This window comes from Sciurus vulgaris (assembly GCF_902686455.1).
Source record: "Sciurus vulgaris genome assembly, chromosome: 13".
NCBI classification, from domain to species: domain Eukaryota; kingdom Metazoa; phylum Chordata; class Mammalia; order Rodentia; family Sciuridae; genus Sciurus; species Sciurus vulgaris.
The window spans coordinates 24,364,066-24,385,694 of record NC_136474.1 but is presented as its reverse complement, the minus strand read 5'-3'; the positions used below and the strand labels follow the sequence as shown (position 1 = coordinate 24,385,694).

General features: G+C 38.3%; 1 protein-coding gene across 6 annotated transcripts in view; it reads left to right on the top strand.

Annotated features, from left to right (window-relative positions):
* The window catches only part of LOC306643356 (contactin-associated protein-like 3), a 212,697-nt gene that overhangs the window by 156,180 nt on the left and 34,888 nt on the right, over positions 1-21,629 (top strand). For 5 of the 6 annotated variants that reach the window (XM_079109429.1, XM_079109425.1, XM_079109430.1 and 2 more), the window contains 2 exons: positions 6,470-6,670; positions 16,490-16,646. In XM_079109429.1, the coding sequence (XP_078965555.1) occupies positions 6,470-6,670; positions 16,490-16,646 (358 nt within the window). The remainder of the gene's footprint in view (positions 1-6,469; positions 6,671-16,489; positions 16,647-21,629) is intronic. The other variant, XM_079109426.1, reaches the window with a different exon arrangement.

Genomic DNA, 21,629 nt, shown 5'->3' with positions numbered 1-21,629 from the left:
TGCGATTTGATAATTGTGTAATGCTAAGTAGAAGTAGTACATATATACTGGCTGATTTTATTATTAATAAAATGTCCTTGTATCTCTTATATACCTTGGTTGGGTTACAGGTGAGGCCCAATGTTCTGCCTGGTCATCTCCATGGTGCCAACGTTTGTCAAAATTACATATTTTCACATGCATCATGATGAATATAGAACTTAAGATTCTGCAATTTACCTATTTTAAAAAATTAGAACAAAAAGGAGTTCCTTAAAAGTACTAAGACATGTATGCACGTATATATGTATACGCATACATATGTATGCATGTACATATATACATATATAATACATATCTTACATATATATTTATCTTTGATAGCATGTAATTTTTTCATAATAAAATAAATTTGATTTTTTGACATTATGAAACCACACCTGGTTTAGCTATTATTACAAATGAGCACAACCTGATTGTAGATGATTGCCTTAAAATGCCTCATAGATAATTAAATTTTTACAGAAATTTACTGTCACCTAGCTCTTTCAACTCTCTGGAAAGAAGAAATTGGAAATAAATAGTTCCCATTTAGTGTGCAGAGAAAAGGTTGTGAAGTCCTGCGAATTTGGACAGTGACCAAATCGACTAGCAAACACCTAGAAAAACCGGAAACAACCAAATGAAAGTACATAGGAATTAAAATTAGATGCTTTAGTGAAGACTGCCAAAGACTATTAAAAGCAGGGGAAGTTCCAAAAATTTAAAACCACTGAGCTGCAAAGTGATGAAAATATGAAATACAGAAGTCCTGCCAACAGAAACTCTCCACCCCCACACGCCCTGAACCAGACAATCAGATAAAGGGAGACGGGGCCACTCGAGAGCATTGGTCATGTGACTGTCCCTAGGTTCACTTCTGTCCTTCAGCTACATCAAGGGGTTCGTGTGATAAAGTGGTCTTGGCAAATATCAAAGGACTCAGCCAAGGTCACGCTCATGAGGATCTTGTCATTATTGTTTTAAGATGAGAAAACTGAGGCTTGGTGAAGTTGGTAAGGGAAGCATCTAATGACAAAATCTAGTTAAGGACAGAGGGGTCACTAAACTTCCCTAGAAAAAGCCACTTTCTCTCTGGAGTTTGTGTTGCTTATAGCTGATGAAGCAATAGCAATCAGAAAAGGTGTGGTTGTCAAGTACTATTCCACCAGCCTGAAAATGCATGGAGAGTAACAGCTTTCAAGAACCAGTGGCTTCCTTCTGGCTTGCTAAGGAGTTTGGAAGTCACGGCACCATCTTACTAAGTAAAAAACTGGACAAAGTGAAAAATTAATGACCTTTCCTAGATCTGGCAAAGATGTGAAGTCGCAGGGCAGACTGCTATCCTCCAGATTGGAGAGAAGCAGGCAGACACAGAATCACTAGCAGAAAGACCCAGGTAAACCAGCGCTAGGGTGGGGAAACCTAAACTGTGATTGACAGATTGCTGGAATACCTGTGGAGAACAGCCTGGGAATTAAGACCTCCAGTCATAGGAGGATCCTCACAATTGTGTGAACTTTACTTTAGAGGAGCTTGACCAGTTTCTTACAGTGAATATTGGAGAAAAATCTCCTCATGCTTACAGAAGAATCATTTTGAAATACACCTGAGCATTCAATTCTTCTTAACAAGACCTGCCCTTGAAAAAGAATATTGTCAGAGCCTAAAGTATTGGGCTGTTTTTCAGAGCCCAGCCTCCTTAGGAAAGGGAAAGGCCTGAGGGTGGTGGGGAGGGAGCTGAGACGCAGCTCATCATGGGGTCAGAGGATCCCTCCCCTTCCCTGCACCTTACTTGCTTCACTAAAGGTCTGTTGGTAGCAGTGAGCCAGTGCATCATGCCTATTAGGGAGACAGTTCAAGGCATACTAAAATCAAAAACAAAACAAACAAGCAAAAAACAATTCAAAGAGGAAGTATGATCATTAGAAACAGACTCAGATAAGGAAGGGATGTTAGCATTGGCAGACCAGGAATTTAAAACCACCCTGACTAATATGCTAATGCTCTAATGGATCAGGCAGACAGCGTGCAAGAACAGGCGCTATGCAATCACAGAGGTGGGAATTCTAAAAAAGAAGTAAAGAGGGACACTGGAGATCAGACTGTTGGAACAAAAATAAGAAATGTCTCCGATGAGTTCATCAGTAGAATGCACATAGCAGAGGAAAGAAATCTATATTTGGGGCTATCACAATAGAAATTTCCAAAACTGAAAGCCAAGAGATTTAAAAAAAAAAAAAAAAAAAAAAAAAAAAAGGCTGGCTAGTTGCAGTGGTTCACACCTATAATCCCAAAGGCTTAGGAGACTGAGGCAGGAGAATCACATGTTCAAAGCCAGCCTCAGCAAAAGCAAGGTGCTAAGCAACTCAGTGAGACCCTGTCTCTAAATAAAATACAAAATAGGGCTGGGGATGTGACTCAGTGGCTGAGTGCCCGTAAGTTCAATCCCCAGTATCTTCCCCTAACACACACACACACACACACACACACACACACACACACACACACAAAAGACTCAAGAAACTAAACCCAGAATATCTGAGAACTGTGTACAGCTACCAAAGAAATATCAGGAGGGGAAATAAAGAAAGGAACAGAAGCTGTGTTTGAAGCAATAACAACTAGGATTTTTCATAAATTCACCAATCCCAAAACCAGGAAATTCAAAGGACACTAAGACAGGATATGCCACCACCACCAACAACATACACTACACCCAGACATAGACATTCAAATCGTGGAAAACCAAAGGTAAAGAAAAAACATTGACAGAAGTCAGAAACAAAACAAAACAACAATAACGACAACTATAAAAAACAGTTTACCTCCACAGAAGCAAAGATAAGAATCATATCTGACTTCTCAACAGAAACTGTAGAAGGAAGAGTGGAGCGCCACATCTAAGGGACAGAGTGGACTAAAAAAGTCAACAAATGACTGACTCAGAATTCTGTACCTTGTGAAGTTATCCTGAAAAGGGAGGAAGATATAAACTCTAAAAAAAACAACCAACCAACCAACCAACCAACCAACCAAAACCCCCAAGATAACAATCTTCAATGTGTATGCTTCTGGCAACAGAGACTCACGCGTCTTGATGGATCTTCTTTTTTTTTTAATACCTGGGCATACCCGATGTTATCGATTTCATTGACTTTTCTGAGTAAAATTTATTATTTAAATACTGCCAGCCAAATCATGAAGTTAAATGGGCTTAATTTTCGAAGTTTTGTTGGGGCTACAGGAAGCAGAACAGGGATCAACTAAGAGTCAGCCTCCTTTGGGGCCCAGAAGAGAGGCCCCAGGGCGTGGGGGCACAGCCATTGGTGGAGGATGTCACCTGTGCTGCCCTTGCCACATTGGGCCTCTGTTACCATTAACTTCCTAGGCCCAGCTCCAGACTCCGCCCACGGGAATCAACTCTTCATGTTTCCACTGTGCAGATTACTTAAAACTGTGGTCTGTTTCTTTACAAATATAATATGGGGGTGATATCAGATGCTGTTTAACGTCCTTCTCAGTTCCAATATTCTTACGATCTAATAACAGAGATTATGAACCAAGAGAGAAACAATAGTCATCCATGTCCTTTCTTGGGTCATTTACTACTGATATCCTAAGCAGCAGTAACTTAAGTGAAGTTTGGTAAACATGAGTACATATCTCGTAGTGCCCACTGATCACCCTTCTGTTCTTTAGAACAACAGTTTCATAGATAGATTTTCAACCCATTTTTCTATTATTACACTGTAAGTGTGCATGGCTGCAAACCTGTTAAACTGACCAGCAGCCTACACGAACTACCCAGGACCATCACACCATGACACAGGACCCCAAAGGCACATGACTGATCATCTCCCAGGCCCCAATGAGTGATATGCGGTGCCTTTGTATTCAGTTCGGTCGATAGGAGAAACCCGAAGGTGAGCGTAGAGTAGGTGGCATGCAAACAGGAAAGCCAGGGTTTTTAAAACTCTGAAATGAAAAGAAATGCATGCTTAGAACATTATTAGAGGAAGGAGCCTTGAAACTGGAACGGCTGCAGGAGACCTTGGTGGCCCCTTTGTGAGTGCAGCAGGCCAGTGGTGGTTGAATTCAAGACTGTGTTCCCTCCTTCAGTGAACAGGTTCCTTCCGGGATGCGTCTGCTCCCAAGGGTTGTTCCAGTGGCTTTCTGGCTTTCCTGCCCCAGTTTGTTATTTTGATGTGGTAGGAATATGTAATCAGCAGTGAGACTTAAACTTCTCTCACACACATTTGGAAACCAGTCATTAAAATCCTGAGATGTGAAGGATGAGAGGGTGATTTCTCAATAGAAAACTTACTATAGACGGGTGCAGTGGCACATGCCTGTGATCTCAGTGACCCGGAAGCCTGAGGAAGGAGGATCTCAAGTTCAAAGCCAGCCCCAGCAACTCAGCATGACCATTCTCAAAATAAGATACAAAACGGGTTAGGCTTCATGGTTAAGCGCCCCTGGATTCAATTCCTCGTACCAAAAAACAAAAATAAAAGCCAAACAAAAAAACAAACCTATTACATTGCTTTGATTTTAAATTCTTAAAAATCTATATCCATATGAATTTTTCCCCTTCTCTACAATTTGGAAAACTCCTATGTAAAGTGTCCATTATACTAAATATGTCGTTTTTAGAGGTTAAAAGACCAGACAGCATTAATGTAGCTGAACTAGAGTTCAAGGCAGCTCCTTGTCCACTGACCCACAGCTACTTGTGCAGCTGGGTGATAATTTACACTGTCAGGCATGAGATTTCTTGGTGGGAAAACTGAAGAACACGAAGTTCTTCCCTTGGGAGTTGTTTTGTTTGTTTTTATTTTATCAAAACAAAAGAAATCTAATGGCTGGGTGTGGTGGCACACAGTCCATAATCCCAGTTACTTGGAAGGCTGAGGCAGGAGGATTGCAAGTTGGAGGCCAGCCTGGACAACTTAGGGAAGCCCTGTCTCAAAATAAAAATATGTAAAGAGCTGGAGGTATAGTTCAGTAGTATAGTGCCTCCGGGTTCAATACCCAGTACCACAAAGAACAAAGACAAAAGCAAAAGAAAACAAATTTAAGTAATCTTCATGACAGATATACATTAGAAATTGTTATCAGGTGGACAGATGGTCAGGATTACTGCCTGGAACAGTTCTATCAGATGCTCAGGCATGTCATTCTTCAGTGCTTGCTCACTGAGCAGTTGACACACTTTGAACAGAGTCGCCTCCTGTGGTATTCCATGAGTCTGTAGGTCACATCATCCCCAAATGCTTCTTTTATAAATTTTTTTGATAATGAGGAAAATAGACACACATACAGATGAAGAAAATACTGAGCAAAAGAGATAAATGTACATGTGCAGTTCAGCCTCATTCTCATGTTGATGTAAAAAAATGATTTTAAGATCTAGAAAGTTGGCATTTACATTATATTGTTAGACATGTCACAGAAATTAAAAATTGTCGGTTCTCCCAATATATTTTCTCATTGAGGCTGAATTCTGGCTAATGCATTGCTAAACAAATCCAACCCCAAAGTTCACTGCAAACGCACAGTAATACAAATTTTGATTAAAAACTTAATTAAGATGAAATCTCAGTGTAGTTTTGATTTGCATTTTCCCAAATCGAAACCACACTGAGATTTCATCTCACAGCAATCAGAATGGTGGCGGTCAAGAACACAATAATAAATACTGGAGAGGATGGGGAGGAAAGGAACAGTTTTACACCGTGGGTGGGACTGCAAATTAGTACAGCTACTATGGAAATCAGTATGGAGTGTCCTCAAAAGACCAGGCATGAACCACCATATGACCCAGCTATACACTCCTCCATATTTATCCTGAAGAATTAACGTCGGCATACTGTGGTGACACACATGTATACCCATGTCTATAGCAGCACTATTCACAAATAGCCAAACTATGGAACCAGCCTAGGTGACCATCAACAGATGAATGGATAAAGAAAATGTGGTATATATACACAATGGAGTTTTAATCAGCCACAAAGAAGAATGAAATGATGTCATTTGCAGGAAAATGGAACTAGAGACCATTATGTTCAATGAAATAAGCCAAACTCAGAATGTCAAGGGTTATAGGCTTTCACTCATGTGTGGAAGATAGAGAGGAGAAAGGGAAAGAAAGTTGGGGACGGGGGTCCCGTGAAAAGCAAAGGGAGGTCAGTAGAGAAAAGGGACCAGGGGGAGGGAGGAGCTAGGGAGGAGGAGTGCTGAAGAGCGACATTGGCCTAATTGTATTTTATATCGTGTGCATGGACAAATACGGAGCCACAAATCCCATCATTATGCCCAACGACAAGGCACCAGTGAAAAGGTGGAAAAACTTAAAAACTTAATTCAAATGAAAGGTGCTTTGGCTTTGGCATCCCTGTTGGCTGCTCCGCTCAGTGCCGCCTCTTCTTTGCCTCTTTCTGCTCAGCAGACGCCGCGTGGACGGTGGTGCGTCACGGTGGCCCAGACCAGGTGACCGTAGGAGGCGGCCCCCGGGGACACGCAGGCTCGGTGACCTTCGCGTACGCGGCCAGCGTGGGGCAGCTGCGGGCCGCGGTGGCCCTGGCGGAGCGCTGTGAGCAGCAGCTGGCCTTGCGCTGCGGCTCCGGGCGGCGGTCAGCCCTGCGAGGTAAGCCCGGTGTTGCTGCAGGCGCGGTCCCTCCGGCAGTGACAGTGACGGACGCTCAGCGTGCATGCGCGGGACTGGCCACAGATGTCGTCTTTTTTATTTTTTATGTTTTAATCAAAGAAACTTTGCTAATAACATGCGCTAGCTTATTGACAATCCGAGGACAGTGGTTTTTTTACGATGGGTGAGGATTGACAGTTCTTCCTGGGGACCAACTGGGACCAATACTGCCTCCTCGCTCTTTGCAAAGTCCTCCCGTAAATCGGCCTGTGACGCTGGAGTCCTCCCTCCAGATTGTCTCAGTGCGCCCCGCTGTCACTGTTACTCCCCGCCCCACCACTCCTGTTAGGTCTAAGATGAAATAATTATGGAAGTTATTACAAGACGTTTTCTGCTTCCTTTCTGTCTTCCTTCCCTACAAGTTCTCTCCACTATCTTGGGGAATATGCCCATTATTTTGAGGAAGCCCTGCTTGCATGGTAACCCTCTTCTTTTAAGCAGATGTTTCTCCCTCCTAGGAACTCCCACGATCTCTTACAGAACCCTCCGCTGCTCCCCAGTAAAGTCTTTCTATGGGTTGTTTTTTTTTTTTTTTTTCCTAGTACTTTATTTTCAATAATAAATACTGAATTTTTTTAAAAGAAATCCACTGATCTAAAATAGTCTACGTTAGCAGCATAATAAAACCACTCTTAAAATTTCAATCTACAATCTTCTATTCAAATGAGTTGGAAAACACTGGTGTGTGACTCTCAGTTGCAGATGGGTCATTCAGAATCACTGTCACAGACCTGTGCTGCCTCCCCTAATCCGCGTCTCTCCTGGTCACTTGGCCCCTGTGGAATATTCCAGACCACAGTATTCTCTATGCCAGAAATTTTCTGCTACTTCCTCCACCTGGATGGCCCCTTCCTGCCTTTCACCCTTGAATCATACCCTTTGCACTAGATGTAGGCAATCATTACTTTGGTCCCTTCTCAGATGATCTTAGTCTTCTTTGGATGCCTCTCAGCTGGTTCAGACGATTGAAAAGAGCGAAGGAGTTGTTTCATCTCATGCCTGAGTTTGAAGTCCACTTCTATTCTGTAGCATCTGCAGAAATTTAAATAATTGCTTTTCTGCATCTGTTTCTTCTTCAGAGACATGGAACTGATCTTATGGAGTTTCCGACATAAATGAGATAAACTACATAAAGGTTAGGAAATAAGTAATCCTCATTCCCAGCTTTCTAGTTTTTATATTTATAGTCGTCATTACCAGGTTCAATTATTTGCTAATTCATCATCGTTGAAGTTTAATCAATGAGAAAGATAATTATAGTAAACCAGACCAGGAGGACCGATACTAGATAGTTATCAGGGAATGCACGGTTTAGAGAAGAAGTGTCACATGGGTGTGACCCTCTGATGGAAGCAGTAAAGATCATTTCCTAGTGAGTCACTGAGCAAGCACCTTGCATATGAACCAGCCTGAAGCCTGGACAATACACAGGTGTGCACAGACCCTCCCAATGGGGCTAGTATTCAATTAATGCATTCGCTTGCTTTTGACCACGTGACTTTACTTTTAGATACAAGAAGAATTTGGAGAATGGGTAATTAAAAGTGAAATAAGATGAATTTTGAAATCTACTTTAGGAAAAATATAGTGTCCTTTTTCTATGTCTTTGAGCTACTGTGGCAAAGGGGCCACTGGAAAATTTAAAATATAAACTTAACCTAGACAAACATGTAGAATGAACCTAAAATTTCCAGAAGCTCCTGATTAGGGAAGAGAAGACATAGGAGGGTACGAGGGGCTAGATTTTCCTTAGGATGCAAGCTCCGATCCGCTTTGCCTTACAGCATGTACAAGTAAGTCAGAAAGAGCTTTAATCTTATGCTTTGCGACACTGTAAATGAAGTAACATTTGACTTTGTAAGAGTCTTATATGGAAAAATGTGATTTAACTCATCTGAGACACAGCCTGGGTTTGGAATTTTTAAAAAGATCTTCAGGTGATCTTTTGGAAACTACTGTTCTAGGTGCTAAAATAATTGAGAAATAAAATATTCTACTCCGGTCATTGACAGTTCTATTTTCTTTTGGAAAAAAAAAAAAAAAAAAACAACAACAAAGTTTTCTCTTCGGATTTTCTCGTTTTATTTTTAATTAATTTAAAATTTTTTGAGATATCTGCAGGCTCATACATGCTGTGAGAAATCATCAAGGGAACCTGAGTACCTTTACCCAGTTCCCCAGGGGTAACATCTCGCAAAATCACAACCTTGTCAGTCAAGATACACAAGATTTCCTTTGGCATGAGCCTCCTCCTCTTGCTCAGTAACCACCCTGCTCGTCGGTCTGTAACCCTTGGCAACCACTGATCACTTCCCCATTTGTTTTCCATTTTAAGAATGTTACCTTAATGGAACGGAGAGTGGTAAATTTGGGGGACGGACTTTTTCCACCCAGCACAGTCCCCGTGAGCCCCATTAGCACGTTGTGCGGATTATGAGCGTGTGATCATCACTGTCATTTCCCTGGGTCAAAATGGCCAAATGTGCAATTGTTGGGTAATTGCATGTTTAGTTTTATCAAGGAAAAAGCCCTGCCACAGTAGATTCTAGGGAGGCCACAAGATCCTACATTCTCACCATTTCCAGTTTCTGAGAATTTGATTTCTTCCATGTTCTCCTTGTGTTTTAACAAAAGTTTTCCTTTTGATGAATTCTGATTTATCATTTTTTTCCTTTTGTGGGTTGTACATTTGGTGTTAAGTCTAAGAACTCTTTCTCTAATCCCAGATCCTAAAGATTTTTTTTCTAATGGTTTTATATTTTATTTTTAGTTTTATGTTCTACTTGGGATGATTTCTGTGTAGGGTGGCAGGAGTTTGGTCCAGTTTCCCTCTCTGCCTATGAAGGTCCAGTTGCCCCAAGTCATTTATCGCAAGACTGGCCTTCCTCTGTTGAATTACCATTTTCAACATTGCCAAACATCACTTGGACATGTTTGTGTGGTGGGTCAATTCTAGGTTCTTTATTTGTCCTGATAATCTGTATATCTATCCCTGCACCAATATCACAATGTCTTGAATAGTGGTAATAAGTGAGAGTTATTCTGACCACATAAACTTTCAACTAATTTGCTTAAATGCCTTGGAGCATAATTTCTGGATCTTATGGTGACACTGGTAAGCCTATTAAGTACCAAACTATCTTCTAAAGTGTCTGTGCCCTCTTGCATTCCAACCAGCAATAAACGAGAGGTCCTGTTGCTTCACATCCTTGCCAGCATTTAGCAAGGCCAGTGTTCTGGATGTTGATCATTTCAACAAGTAGCATTCCATTATTGTTTTCATTTGCAGGTCGCTAATAGCATAGGATATTGAGGGTCTTTGCATATTCTTGTATATCATAATTAGATCTTATATGCTCTGGTATCAATTCAGATATTTTTACTAATTTTTATTGACTTGCTTGCTTCTTTATGGTACTATTGAGTTCTATAGATTATTTGCATGTTTTGGATACAAGTCTTTAATTAGATTAGTGTTTTGCATTTTAGAAAATTTTAAAAAAATTTTAACAAATTCCAATATGTTAAATGATTTTCATTGATTGTACTTCTGCTGTTGTGTCTAAAAACTCATTGAGCTCTCAAGATCATCTTGACTTTTTCCTTTCACCTTCCAGAATTTTAGAGTTTGGCATTTTACAGTTAGGTCTGTGATCCATTTTAAGTTAATTTGTGTGAAAGGTATAAAATGCCTAGATTCACTTTTTTTTAATGTGGATTGGTAGTTGTTCTAATACCCCTTGTTGAAAAACTGTACTTTCCTCATTGAATTGCCCTGACTCTTTTTCATAGTTCTGTTGATTATGTCTGTGTGGGTCTGTATTTATTTCTCTATTCTGTTTCATTGGTGAGCTTGTCTCCTGTTTTGCCAAGACCATGCTATCTTGACTATTATAGCTTTGTAGTAGGTCTTGAAGTCAGGTGGTGTCAGTCTTCTGACTTTGTTCCTCTTCAGTAGTGTTTTGGATATTGTGAGTCATTGCCTTTTTATATAAACTTTAGGATCAGTTTGTCATTGTCAACAAAGAAACTTGCTGGTATTTTGATGGGGCTTGTATTCAATCTAAAGATCAGTTTGGGAAGATCTTACACTTTCACACTCTAAGTTCTTCTTATCCATGAACATGGAATATCTCTCCATTTAGCTCTTCTTTGATTTCCTTCTTCAGGATTTTATACTTTTTTCATATAGATTTTGTTAATTCACACCTAAATATTTAATTTTTATAGATAATGGAAAATATGCTTCTAATTTCATATTTCAGTTATATTGTTGCAGAAAATCTTGAGCCAAACACTTTTTAGTTGTAGATATTCCTGTTATTGTTGAGATTTTTAGGGATTTTATGTCTAGACAGCCATGTTATTTGTGAAAAAAGATAGTTTTATTTTTCCCTCATAATCAATATACTTTTATTTCCTTTTTTGCTTACTATGTTACCCAGAACTTCCAGTACAATGTGGAGAAGCAGTGGTGAGTAGTGATACCCTTTTCTTGTTCCCAGTCTTCATTGGGAATCATCTTGTCCCTCATCTTTAGGAATGATGCTACCTGAAGGTTTCTTTTAGATGCTCTTCACCAAGCGGATGGGTATTCTCTTTATTTCAAGTCTGCTGACAGTTTTATTTATCATGAATGGCTACTGGATTTGTTGAATGCTTTTTCTTCATCCATTCATAGGACCATATGGTTTTTCTTCTTTAACCTGTTGATGTGAGGAATGACATTAATTAATTCTGTGATGTTCAAGGCATACGCAGAAATAAATCCCACTTGACTGCAAGGCATGATTGTTTTTGCATATTGTTGGATTCAGCTGGTTTAATATTTTTGAAGATTTCAATGTCTATGTTTAGGAGAGATGTTTTTCTTTTCTTTTTTCTTTCTTTCTTTTCCTTCCTTCCCTCCCTCCCTCCCTCCCTCCCTCCCTCCCTCCTTCCTTTCTTTCTTTCCTTCTTTCTTCTTCTTCTTTTTTTTCTTTCTTTCTTTTTGTAATGTGTTTCCTAGTTTGGGTATTAGGATGATGTGGGCCTTTGGAATAAGGTGTTTCCTAGTTTGGGTATTAGGATGATGTGGACCTTTGGAATAAGGTAGGACATATTGACTGTCCTTCTTATTTCCTGGAACACATTGGGGAGAATTGGTATCATGTCTGGTAGAATTTTCAGATGAAATTATCTGGGCCTGGACCTTCTGTTTTGGAAAAGTTTTTGATTCTTGACTCATTTCACTTAATAATAAAAGTTGTCTTGTTTTCCTAGAGATTCTGTAACAAAGTCCCAGACATGGCATTGTTTAAAATAAGAGAAATTCATTGTCTTGTAGTTCTAAAGGTTAGACATATAAGATCCAAAGTGTTGACAGGGCTGTGGCCCTCTGAAACCCCTGGCATCTGTTGGTTTGTGGATTAATCACTTGTCTCCCAACTTGACATGATATTCTCTGGGTATTTTCACATCATTTTTCCTCTGTGTGTGTCTAGCTCAGCGTCCATATTTCCCTTTTTTAAAATAAGAAGATAGTCACATTAAATTGGAGCCCGCTTTAATGACTTCATCTTAATTCAATTACCTCTATAAAGACCATATTTCCAAATAAGGTCATATTCCGAGATATGGAAGGTTAAGACTGCAACATAGCTTATTTGGGGGACACGATTCAACCCATAACACAGACCTGTCTAGATCATTCTTCCTTGAGCGAGGTTTGGTAGATTGTGTCTTTTGAGTGATTGCTCCATTTCACATAAATTATCAAGTGTGTGCACATTGAGTTGTTCAAAGTATTCCTCTAATATTATTTGAATGTCCATCGGATTGATAGAATTTTCAATATCAGCAATTTCTATCTTTTACATTTCCAATATTAGCAATTTCTATCTTTCCTTTCTTTTTCATGGTTAGCCTGGCTAAAAGTTTATCAATTTTGTGATATTTTCAAAGAACTAGGTTTTCTTTCACTGATTTTCTCTATTAATTTCTTGCTTTCAATTTTTCTGATTTCTTCTGTAAATTTAATTCCCTTTGTTTTTCTTACTTTGGATTTAATTGGCTCCCCACCCATAGCATTCTAAGAAAAAAACTTGGATTATTGACTTTAGATGTTTTTTCTTTTCTAATATAGGCATATAATGCTATAAATTCCCTCTAAGCACTGCTTTCACTACATATCACAAATTTCATTAAGTTCTGTTTTCATATTCATTTAGTTAAGAACATGTTTTTTCTTATTAGAAAAATTTTTTTGACCATGTTTTATTTAGAAGTGTATTTTTAACCCTTCAGATACTTTTGGATTTTCCAAATGTCTTTGTACTATTACTAGTTTGATTCCCTTCCTATCTATTTTGTATGACTTATCTTCTTTTAAATTCATTAAGATGTATTTTATGAGTTTCAATGTGGTGTAACTTAATGAATTGTGCATGTGTACCCAAGAAGACTGTATTCTGCATTGTTGGGTGAAGTATTCTATAAATGTCAATAGATCTAGTTGATTGATGGTGCTGTTTAGTTTAAATATATCCTTAATGATTTTCTGCCTGCTGGTCCTGTCAATTCCTAATAGAAGGATATTGAAGTTTCATGGCAGTAATAATAGTGGATTTGTCTCTTTGTCTTTGGAGTTCTGTCAGTTTCTGCTCTGCTATTTTGAGTCTCTGTTGTTTGGTGCATTCACATTAAGTATTGCCATGTCTTCTTAATTGACCCCTTTATCATTGTGCAGTAACCCTGTCATCCTTATTAATTTCCCTTGCTCTGAAATTGTCTGTGAAATTGATACAGGTACTCTAGCTTTCTTTTTTTTAAAATTTTTTTAGATGTTGATAGACCTTTATTTTATTCACTTATATGTGGTGCTGAGAATTGAACCCATGGCCTCACACATGCTAGTCAAGTACTCTACCACTAAGCCACAACCCCAGCCCCTAGCTTTCTTTTGATTAGTTTTAGCGTGGTGTATGCTTTCTATCCCTTTACTTTTAATCTATCTGTCATTTTATACTTAAAGGGATTTTGGTAGACAGCATGTAATTGGATCCTGTTTTTTGTCCACTCTAATAGTCTTTGTGTTTTAATTGGCATATTAGGCCATTTGCATTAAAAGTAATCATTGATGTTTGGGTTATTATTTATCATTTTGCAACTCTTCTTTTTAATTTGCTGCTGAATTAGTCAGCTTTTTATTACCATAACAAAATACTTGATAGGAAAAAGAGGTTATTTAGCTCATAATTCTGGATATTGAAGGGCATGATGTCAGCATTTACTCAAGTTGATGAGATTCCCCCCCCCCCCCATGACTGTCATATCCTGGTGGATGACACCATGCTGGGAGTGCATGTGGGAAACAGAGATCACATCATCAAACAGGAAACCAGAGAAAGAGAGAGGCTCAGGGGTCGGGCGTGGCCTTACGACAACTCACTCCCATGAAGATCCTATGGGAACCACCTTGATGTCTCCCAAAAGCAGCAACCCGAGTCACTAGACCCCTCTTCTGAAAGGTCCACACCTCCCTCACATTGCCAGACTCAGGGCCAAGCCCAACACCTGAACCCATGGGGGACAAACCATCTTCAAACCTAATTGTCCTTGTTTTCTCTCTCTTTTTCAACTCCTGTTTTTTCTTTTCTGGTTTTAGTTGAGCCTTTTATGATTTCCATCTTTTCTCTTCTCCTAGCATGTATTTATTTTTAACTTTTAGGTGATTTCTATTGAGTATGAAATGTACATTATGATCAGTCTTCTTCCATTTCAAATAATGTTGTTCCACTTCATTGATGGTGTTAGTAATTTATAACAGAGTATTTCCAAGTCCTCTATCCCATCCCTTATCAGATTGCTGTCACTAATTTTACTTATCCCTAAGCTATAATCACCCAATACATTTTTGCTATTATTATTTTGAACTAACTCTTCTGTATCCCATCAATTAAGAATAAGGCAAAATATTTTATTTTAGCTTCATTTATTTTTTCTTTAATGCTCCTTATTTCTATAAAGAAATAGAGCTATTTTTCTAATCTGTATCATTCTAATTACATAAGTAGAGCTAATTTTCTAATCTGTATCATTTTTCTTCTGTCTGAGAAACTTTTTATTTTAACATGGATGGGAAATTGTAACAAAATTCTGTGTAAATCGGGATAGTTTTCCTCCAGCTCTGTGTCCCAACCAGTCAGCCTTCGTCTTTCTTCCTTTCAGAATCTCCTGCGGTTCTCTTTTATCTTATCTCCAGGGTTTATCATTGTACTAAGTGGGGAGAAGCAGGGAAAGATGAGTCTACACCATCTTCACCAGTCCAGGAATCCCCTGGAAGTCTTTTGATAGTTCTCTAGAACACTTTAAGACCAAAGATTTTTATTGTCTCTCAAAACCTTATTTTTTACTCTTTTACAGGGAGATTTGTAGAAACTTATCCTTGTGCACTAGGATATAGTGAGTATTTTCCTCTTTGATCTAGGCAAGTGTAATGGTGAAGGAAGTAATGTTCAAAGGAGCATTTTGAGAAAAAGAATATTAACTTTTCTGAGTATCTCTTATTTCCTAGTAATAAGCTTTCAATGTATTTTTAAGAGATTCTAGATATTGACTCCTCTATAAATTCCTCAGGATTACTTTTTTTCTATTTCTTTTGGGGTGTGGGTGGGTGGAAGTGATGATAATGAATGCAGAGATCTTACCTATAAATGAATCATAATGGAGTTGTATTAAGCAGTAAGGTAGAACCTGGGACAAGTTCCAGATCCCAATTCAAGGCCCAATGATAATAACCTATAAATTTGAGATACAGCACCAAATGGCCAAGCACATTTGAGAAACTCATTGAAGCAATCCAATTCCATTTTCCTTATCCTCTAATTTTTTGATGACTGTGATTTATCTTCTCCCGTACCTTCCTCTTTGTAAGATGGATAAACTGCACACATGCTTCTGTAATCATCCTGGGCTCACTGTGACGTGCATCCGGGCCCCCACCCCAGCAGCATGTCGATCTTAACATATAGTTCTGTAGAGCTGAGGCTGCGCCAGGCTCTGTCATCTGACCATAGCCAGCGTTGGGGAAATGGCAGGGGACATCTGCACCAGGCAGGCTGTTTCTCAGCATCGTGTCCACTTGAGGCTTGCAGAAGACCTGTCAGTGCCTGCTCTTTAGCCTCCAAATAAATAGCGAGACCTTGCAGTACAAGAAAAACACATGACTCCAAAAAATGTGTTGCGTCCTGACAGAGGGTACCATGGCTTTCCAAATGCTTAATTTAGAGCAACGTTTCTTTTTTAAAAAAATGTGAGGAGATAGATCAGTGTTTCTGCATGACATTGAACTTTCTCATTGAGCATTTGTCATCTCCAGCAGATGCATCCTGGGTGTATAAATTACTCTTGCTGTTGTTTTGATGGCAAATGTTTTCTGAATATTATTTTTATGGAGAATATGTGATATCCATGTACAAACAAGTTAAGGACTCATTTTCTAATAACATAAAAATAGACGATGGGAATTATTTAAACCTAGATATCGAGACACTTGAGGGAGGAAGCTTGGCCCATATATTTAAAGAAACATCATCTTTGTTGGCAGGGGTAAAATATTGCTTCTGAAGTGAGGTGTATCCTCTCTCTTACACACACACACACGTACACACACACACACACACACACACATGCACTTTAGACTTGGGAATAAAGGGAACTATTTTGGAATGGGGGTGGCCAGGCAAAATCGATGTCACCTTTCTCATACTTTTCTTTCAGATGGAACCCCACTGAGCTGGTGGGCTGGAAGAACCAACGAAACACACACTTACTGGGGAGGTTCTCTGCCTGATGCTCAAAAGTGCACCTGTGGATTACAGGGGAACTGCATTGACTCTCAGTATTACTGCAGCTGTGACACTGACCAGGATCAATGGTGATTTCCACTTGCTTTCCCTACACAGAAAGGGAGTTTCTATTCCTCAGTTTTGCATAGTTAATTAAACATCAGACGAACTGGTACAAATAAGTAACTAAAGTATGTTCAAATAATTTAAAAGTTTGGATGAAATATCTTCAACTAATCTAAATGTTATGACCCAAGATTCACTATTTCACTGTGAATACCAGATAATGTACATTTTATTCTTCTTAAATTGGACACACTTGGTAAGTCTCCCAGTCACTAGAAATCAAGCGTCCATTTCTGAAGTTCAACTTAATTAATCAAACTAGTATTCATGCAATGCAGTATACTCACGGCAATAATTCAAAAGGTGAACTCCTTCTAAAGCTTTGTCTTAACTGTTTTTGGGAGATAACACTACATATTCTGTTAGGAATTTGCAGGCAAACATTAACACATCACAACTCCAAGAGGTCCTGCATAAAAGGAATCAACCATGTCCCACACCCATTAACTCTTCTTTAGAGCAACACCAAGTGTTCTGTAGACCACACATTGAAACAACTAGAGTATAGGATTTCGAGGGATTTGAAAATTGTGACTTTAAGACTTCTCCTGGAGAAGGCAATGCTCCCTTTTGTAGAAATAACTTTTGAGGTTATTATTGAAATGTGTATTGGTTTTATTTTTTATTTGTAATGTGAAATGTCTTAAGTCTCTGAATTTATGTCAGCAAATCAAAAAACATTTTTATAAAACAGCTAGACCATATAGAGTACATTCTTTTTAAAAAAAAAATCTCAATGGTCAAATTAGATGTCCATATAAATGATTTTGCTCTAAAGTATCCAATCTCATCAGTAATTTGATTACTGAAAACGGAGTTTGTCATTTTGATTCCATGGTGTTCCATGTACTTACCTTGCATGCATGAAACCTGTTTTGCATCACTTAAAAATTAGTGTTGAACTTGAAGAGCACCTTTGAATAGAATGGAAGTGGAACACTTTACACTTACATGGAAATTATTTCTACCCTTTCCCAAGTTCAAAATTTAAAATAGTCAAATATTTATGAGATGCGCCTTTTCAACATTTTGATTTATAATCCCAATGCAGCTTCATCCCATTTTATAAAAGTGAGTGCAGTTCAGTGAATCACAGGGAAAACAGAAAACCAAAAAAACCTGAGCTATAGTTTCAAATTTTGCCACTTATAATTCTCAGGTCTTTAAATTCCATTAATTAAAGTTTCTTTGTAAGAGTTAGTTCAAAGAATGTAATGAAATTTTTTGTTTTAACGTATAGAAACTCTGTGACTGTGCTTATTTGATTGTGGACTTCACGTTTGCTGGTGGCAGTAATCAGAGAAGCATGTCACTTGAAGAATACAACCATCTATACTGAGTGACATTCCTACCCACTGAGGGAGGGGGACTGGGAAGCTGAGGAGATCCAGGTCCTCTGACAGCCTTAGCCCTGTCTCTCGGTTCACTCAAGTGCTGCCCTTGTGTGGCAGCATCCTGGGCTTTGCATGGACAGGAAAGTTTAAGGGGAAACCAGATTGAAAAAGTCACATCCTAATCCCAGAAGAAGGGATCATGGAGTTGTTTGCTTTGTAACTTTGCTTACTTTGAAGCTTCCAGTTGACAGATCTCGTTCAACACAAGGAAAACAGCCATTTTCAAATTCTGTCCCAATGCCTGGAGAATATGTTCTGTAAATGAGTGTTTAAGAGCAATGGTGGGGAATTTCTATTTCTCTTTTAATTTTTCAAATGAAATTCACTTTAATCAGTTTATAAAAATGGAATTTACTAATTGCTGAGGAGTTAGGTGAATTTTTCCTGGTGGAAAGTTTACAGCAAAACTTTTGTGTGTGTGTGTGTGTGTCAGTGGGGGGTGGTCCCGGGCATAGGTCCTAGGGGGGTTTTACCTCTGAGCTATATCCCCAGCCTTTTTTATTTTTAATTTGAGACAGGATTTCCCTAAGTTGCCCAGGCTGGCCTCAAACTTTGATCCTCCTGCCTCAGCTTCATGAGTAGCTGGATTGCAGGTGTGTATCACCCTACAGGACACACAAAATATATATCTTTAAATGGAAGCAAATTGAAAGCTATTTTGTTATCTCTTCATATGCATATCTACTAATATGGCTGGTATTATTGTTAATATAAACTGCTACCTTTTCTTGGTTAGTTGCCTGCGTAGTCAGGAGCTCATTTAAAACATTTTTAATTAGATAGCACACCAATTAAAGCAAAAATTTTCCATCAATTTCCTACAGTGACTACAGCATACCAAATATTTATCATAAAAGCACATATATTTAAAAGGCACGCTAATAATTTAAAATATTAAACTCTGCTCCAAGTCAACATATGGATATAAATTTATAGTACACATTGTTCAAGAGAATTTTATTCAGCCTCTAAAATATACATACATCATAGAATTCAGCTTCTTCAAAAATCCACAAGTTATTTTGCTGATTATGATGATCCCTGCAACTATAATATTATTTTATATTTTTTTATTATTTTATATTTATTATTTTAGGACATTTTTGTGATTATTTCAGAGTCCTTTTAAAAATAAGGACAAAAATAAAGAAAAACATAAGCTAGTTTAAATATATGCAAAGTGCCACTATTCACAGTAAATGTGAAGAAACTCTCTGTCCACTTAAAAGTCAGACATTAGGCATTATCATTTTGGATTTTTTAAAGAAACCAAAAAAGAGAAAGAGGGGGGGAGAGAGAGAGAGGGAGAGAGAGAGAGAGAGAGAGAGAGAGAGAGAAATAAAAACCTAGCAGAGTTGAAGGTAAAAGGGTAAGACATTTTTACCAGGTAAATACACATCAAAAGGAAGCAAGCGTACCTGAATTAGGTCAAAGATAAAAAGCACGCCAGGGATAAAGTTGGACCCTGTCTAATGCTGAGATTTGTTCATGAGGATGCTCCAGTAACTCTCGTGTGCACCATCAAAAATGTATCAAGAGGGGCTGGGGTTGTGGCTCAGTGGTAGAGCACTTGCCTTGCATGTGTGAGGTACTGGGTTCAATTCTCAGCATCACATAAAGATGAATAAAATAAAGGTCCATCAGCAACTATATATATATATATATATAAATAATTTTTTTTAAAAAAGGTATCAAGGAAGAATTAGCAATGAAGCAAAAGGGAACAGAAAATCACCCAAAACACAGGAAGATTTTAACATATTTTGGGGAGGCCTCTAAGTGAAAACAGGTGAGAGTATTTCAGAACTAAAATTAAGAAATGACATTGCATCCATATATTATCGAATATACATCATTCTCAAGCTTGCATAGAACATTTTGCAGATGAGTGAAATCTTGCGAATCTTAAAGAATTCTCATGGTAGGGATTTTGTCCTTAATTTAGTTACAAGTCAGTAACAATCATATATTTCTTAAAAGCTCATACATGTGCCAGTTACAAACACACATACACACACACACACACACAAATGATGAAAAGATTGTAAAAGAGGAAACACCCGCCATCATTGCCTATGGATGACATGATTGCCTACACAGAAAATTGAAGATAATATAATGAAATACTATTGGAATAAATAAGAATTCAGTTAGTTTGCTAAATTTGTGATCTATCAGTGCAGAGAAGTTACTTGACTATCCATAAAAGCATAAATTAATTAACATTATAAGACTTAGAACTATTTGCTGTGTTTAAAAAATGTAAAGTTCTGTAGAATAAGTCTAATACTTTTATGAAAAAAATTATTAAAACTTATTAAGCCAGTCAAATAAATAGATTAATTTGCTACTGTCATAGATTCTATGAGCCAGTAGCTTAAAGCAGTAGTCTTTAATCAAGTATGCTTTTGATCCCTGGGGGATGCTTGTTTTATTTGAAGATAGTTTTGTGTTCACAAAGAAAGGAATGTTTCTGTGCCTCTAATAAGTTATAACAGGCTCAGGAGGCTAAGGCAGGAGTATTGTGAGTTCAAAGACAGCCTCATCTACTTAGCCAGGCCCTGAGCAACTCAGTAAAACTCTGTCTCTAAAAAAGGAGTGGGGACGTGGCTCAGTGGTAAAGGGCCCCAGGTACCAAAAAAAAAAAAAAAAAAAAAAAGCTAAACATCCTACAATGCATTGTACAACCCCATGGCTCAAACTATGCAGTCCAAATGTCAATAACACTGCTATTGAGAAAGCTCTCTTTTAAAGATGTCATTTTCCCAAAATTATCATATACACTTAACACATTCCAAACAAATACCATGTGTTTTTCTGATTGCAACGAGTGGATATTAAAATCCATATGGAAATTCAGAGTGAAAGAATAAGCAAGATGATTTTTAAGATGAAGACCAAGGCGATGATACAGGTCCCAGCACATATCAAGACAAATTGTATTACAGTAGCAGTTAATTAATGCTGAATTGGCCAGGAGAGAGGCAAGAGGTCAATGAAGCACAAGTTGAAAAACTGGAAAGATTTTAAATTTTAAGATTAGTTGTAGCCCGTGACGATTGTTTTATTACTGACCTCGTTCCCAAAACAGTTATTCAGTATTAAGGTGGACTCAGCAGTTTTCCTTGGCTTTCTCAACAGCCCCCTAAATTTATAGCTCTGCTTTGCATTAGATCAAATCTCCTGGTAAACAATGGTAGTTCTTAGAAGTTATCCCATTTCTAAGAAAGTATAATTTCTAGAACAATGGGAACTTTCCAGCAAAAAGTCTTTGAAAGTCCTCTTACTGAATGTTTAAGACTACTGCAAGAGGTTATTGGACCTAGAAACACACTCTCCACATGTTTAGGCTGTATCCAGGTTCGGTATTCTTTATCAAAAATGCTTGGCACCAGATTTTGGAGTTGGAAAGTTTGGAATATTTGCGAAATCCTAACGAGATATCTCGGTGAGGGACTCCAGTCTGAGCCCTCTATACACACCGCCTGAAGGGACCTGTGACTGGTATTTCCCACCTGTGGCATCATGTTGGTGCTCAAAATGTCTTATATT